At 39.7% G+C, this 4,155-nt stretch overlaps 1 protein-coding gene across 1 annotated transcript; it reads right to left on the reverse strand.

Moving 5' to 3' along the window:
- Positions 1-3,602: 3,602 nt before the first annotated feature.
- On the reverse strand, positions 3,603-3,950 carry LOC109147372 (uncharacterized transcriptional regulatory protein TBS1-like). Its single transcript, XM_019295031.1, has one exon. The coding sequence runs from the start codon at positions 3,948-3,950 to the stop codon at positions 3,603-3,605; it is 348 nt and encodes a 115-aa protein (XP_019150576.1).
- Positions 3,951-4,155: the final 205 nt, after the last annotated feature.

The following is a 4,155-nucleotide window of genomic DNA, read 5'->3' on the forward strand; positions in this document are numbered from 1 at the left end:
ATGTTCGCCCATCATTCCATGTCTTTACATATGTGTTCCATTTTTTACCTTTCTTATCACACATGATCACATTTGCAGGCAATTCAATATTGTGATCCATAATGACTTCAATCGGTATATACTGCAAATTAAATTAAAATTACGTAATTGAGATCGAAACAAGATCAAAATGCCAACAAAATAAGTGCACAAACCACGCACATTAAGCACACAACCAAAGCACCATAAGAACACAAATCATGCACCTAAAATTTTAAAATGACTCGCCTTAAGTTTCAACAAATGACGCACTTTAATCATACAAATCACACACCTTATGAAGTAAAACCACAAACTTAAATCTTTAGACAAACGCAACTTAAATTTCAACAACCGATGCACCTTAAACACACAGACCACGCACCTTAAGAATGAAAACAACACATCTTAAGAAGTAAAAATCGAAATAAAAATAAAATTGAATTGAAAATCGAAACATTCACTCCTAAAATTTAAATTTCGAAATAATAATTTATCTGAAATTCTAAATGATATCGAACCTACTTATGGTAACGTATATTCTAGTGATAGCGATGTTGGTCCCGATAGAGTGTAGTGAGAGTCTAGAGGGGGGGGGGGGTGAATAGATTCTTTTCGTGTTTTGCCCTAAAAACCACCTTTCGGTGTTTTGGCGCAGCGGAAATGTCAAATTCGATTATTTGCTTTGCACGAGTTTATGTTGTAAAGAAAACTTTCGGTAACAGTAATGAGGTCAATATGATGCAGAAATGAAAAGCGTAGGTAAAAAGATAGAGAGACGAGAGATTTTATAGTGGTTCGGCTAACGTTGCCTACTCCACTCTTCTTCCACAACTTATGGAAGGATTGCACTATCACTTGTTAGTACAATTACACAAAGACTTCCTTGATCACTAAGCTAGACAGCCTTCGTAGGTTTTTCAACTCCTCGAGTTTACTCCGCCTCTATCAACTTCTTCTCCAGAGTTGAGGTTGGTAGAAAATGATTTCTGATTTCTCCAACTTGATGAAGTCTTGACTGTGTGAGATGATTGCTTCGTACAAATGACAAGACTTCTTTAAGGTGTAAGATGATGATCAAAGAACTTTTTCAAATATCTTAGCACCTTAACACTGGTTCACAAAAGCTTGAGAGAGCTGAGAGTGTTTTAAGAGCTTTTGCATATATTGGTCGAGTGAATGGAACCAGCACCTTCTTAGTTGATGAAGGTGGGTTTATATAGGTGATGAAAATTCATCCGTTGGAGGGAGATGAAATTTTCGAACCTTTTAACCAGTGGATAAGGACCGGGGAGCTTCATGCATTAAATGCTCCATTAATGAGGTTGTACCATGTAGCCGTTGAAGGTATGGAAGGCATTAGGGTTTAGTCCTTTAGCTCCAGGAGATGGTACATCTTCATTTAATGCTCCTTGGTAAACGTGTCCCACAAGTTGAGGTCCTTATTTTCCTAGGATGTTGTCAAATCAGACAGACAAAACATTCTTCTCGTTGTTGAGGAGAAGGAATGCTTGGTGAGATATGACTTTAATAAATCTGTCCTTTCGAGGTAGTTGACAACTCCTTATTGAATCTCGTTGTTGTCTATCATGCCTTGTGTCTTCTTTCGTCTTGGAGACCCTATCAACTAGACATAACTCATTTTCGTGTGTTTGTCTAGCTTAACACGAATTACAGGAGAGTTATGGCAACTCTCGTCTAGGACGAAAGCAGAGATCTAAAAAGCTAATAGTTAGGGGTCTACTTTCTACATTACATTGGTATCATCAAAATCTTAATACAAGGTTCCTAACAATTTCCCCCTTTTTGATGATGCCAAAACCTATACTCTTCTTATAAGGCTGATAAAGATTCCATAAAGAATTTTTCTATTATAAAAGCAGCCATACTTGAGAGTGTACAAGTCTTTTCTAGGATGAAAGCATTACTAAATAAGACAAGGACAGATAACTCAGACAAGTGACACGAGATGTGTGACAATGAGAGTTTCATATTAAGATGGTGAGTATTACAAAAACTTTATAATGAAAGCAGAGCGAAAGAATATCTTACATTTCCAAAAGTTTTGACTTCTGTTGTTCAGCTTCCTTATGTTCGAGGTCATCCCTTTCCTTTTGTTGTTTGAGCATTCTAGTGAAGTCGATTTCCTCATTAATCCTTTTTCTGAAGATCTTTATCGGATTTGTTTTGACAAGATCTTCATGTCTTCCTTTGATGTTCAAACTTGTGTAGTTATTGTAGGCTTCACGAATGTTTCTTCCTTCGACTATTCCAGCTTTCCACCACGAGATCATTTAAAACGAGTTCATTCCTTCTTGATAACTTTTTCCCGACTCAGTGTGCACTTTGAAAGCTGCATTGTGAATGACACCTTGTGGAGAGTCTTTGGTTACATTTGAAAGGTCTTCAATCAGCTTCTTTATTCTTTCTCTTTCCTTTGATTCATCCTCTCTTCTTTTGAGTTCTTCTTCATGTTTCTTCCATAGCTCTCTGTTTTCTCTTTTGATCCTTTCGTTTTGGGTGCTTATGTGATCTTGCCTTGTATGATTGTCCTTTGTCTTGAGCCAGACAGGAACATTGCAACCCTCAAAACGTTTACCACTTCCTTCTTCATAGGGTACAAAGTCCACAAAGTTTCCTATGCCATCCATAGTTACTTTGTTGTTATTCATGAGTCTCTGCCTTAGGTTCGTCTGTTCTCTCTTGGAGAGACCTGTGAAGATGTACTTGGCTTCAGAACCAAAAGATAGGCGAGGCTTGATTGATCTGGATTGATATCGACCATGGTATCTTGGCTTTGAGGAATGGTGACCACGGGACCTGGATGGTGGTTGGGACGGATTTGTGTTTCTTCGGCCAGAGTCTCTTGGTGTCCGAGAAGGAGAATGTCGTGCTTTTGGAGATTCCCTTGGAGACCGATCTTTCGTGTTATCTCTCAGATGATCATCATCATTATCCTTGTCGTCGTTGTTTCACTTTTCCCCCTTTTTGGCATCATCGGCACAGGTGGTAGAAGGAACAATCGAAAGCTTATTCACTGCAACCAAGATGTCCTGGGTACATCCGAGAATCTGAAGAGCATATTCTCCCAGTTGGTAGGAATTATCTTGTGAAGTGTCTATCTTCATGCAGGCCAAGTCAACACGCTCTTTGAGACTGAAATGAGGATGTTTGAGTTCGTGTTGCTGCCGTGCAACTGTGTTGACGGAGGTATGAAGCTCATGAAGCTTCTTTGCAATACGCTCAAGGAACTTGTGATCTGATTGAGTTTGTTGAGGCGGTTGAGGCTGTTCTGGAGGTGAAGGCCGAGATTGAGATTGGGCAGCCATTAGATGATCTACCTTCTTGCATAAGTCTTCTAACACTTTTGTGTCCTTTTGCCGAAGAACTAAATATTGCAGATGAATGTTCTCGGCTGTATGAACAGTTTCTCTCATGTGGTTCATGATAGTCCGTGGGGACTCTGGAGTTGATTCTTCTTCAATGTTAGTTTGCGATGTGTCCATTTGTTCATCTTGAGGTGGTGCTTCCCTTTTGCCACCACTTGCTGAGCTGAGGAGAATAGGTGAGGCTTCCATTTTTCCCTAAGTTGCTTCTTCACGTTTGATTGGAGTCTCGTCCATGGGTAGAATATGCGGTACAATTGCACGAGACATATCTTCGGGATGTTCATTTGAAATCTGTTGAGCTTGGTGTGATGCTTCCTTCGTGTCATCACTGTCAGAGGGCAACTTTCTAAGTGGAGATCTTTGAGGAAAGGTATCATAATCAGGACCGATCAATATTGGATCACTGTCATAAGCCGGATCAGCTCCTTGGACTCCTACATTACCCAAATCATCATCGTTGTCATTGTCATCATCATTATCATCATGCTCATCATCTGCATCTTCGACATCATCATCATCATTATCTTCATCTTCCTCATTCATGTCACTTTCGTCTTCCTCAATTTATCGTCCATGCTCATCTTTTGAGCCACTGACATTGCAGTGTGGATCATTCTGATGGTCTTTCTCTAGAGTGGTTTTGATTTTTGATAGCAACAAAGCATAGCGGAGTTGCTTCAGTTCTTCTTCAACTGCCGGATCCAACGGTGGCTTGTTGAGTTCAATGCAGAGTGGGGCTTTGTCTTTT

This window comes from Ipomoea nil, unplaced genomic scaffold, assembly GCF_001879475.1.
Source record: "Ipomoea nil cultivar Tokyo-kokei standard unplaced genomic scaffold, Asagao_1.1 scaffold1993, whole genome shotgun sequence".
NCBI classification, from domain to species: Eukaryota; Viridiplantae; Streptophyta; class Magnoliopsida; order Solanales; family Convolvulaceae; genus Ipomoea; species Ipomoea nil.

What these genes read in the sequence shown, in the direction of transcription:
- LOC109147372 (XM_019295031.1), bottom strand. Translation starts at nt 3,950, where the DNA reads ATGAATGAGGAAGATGAAGATAATGATGATGATGATGTCGAAGATGCA.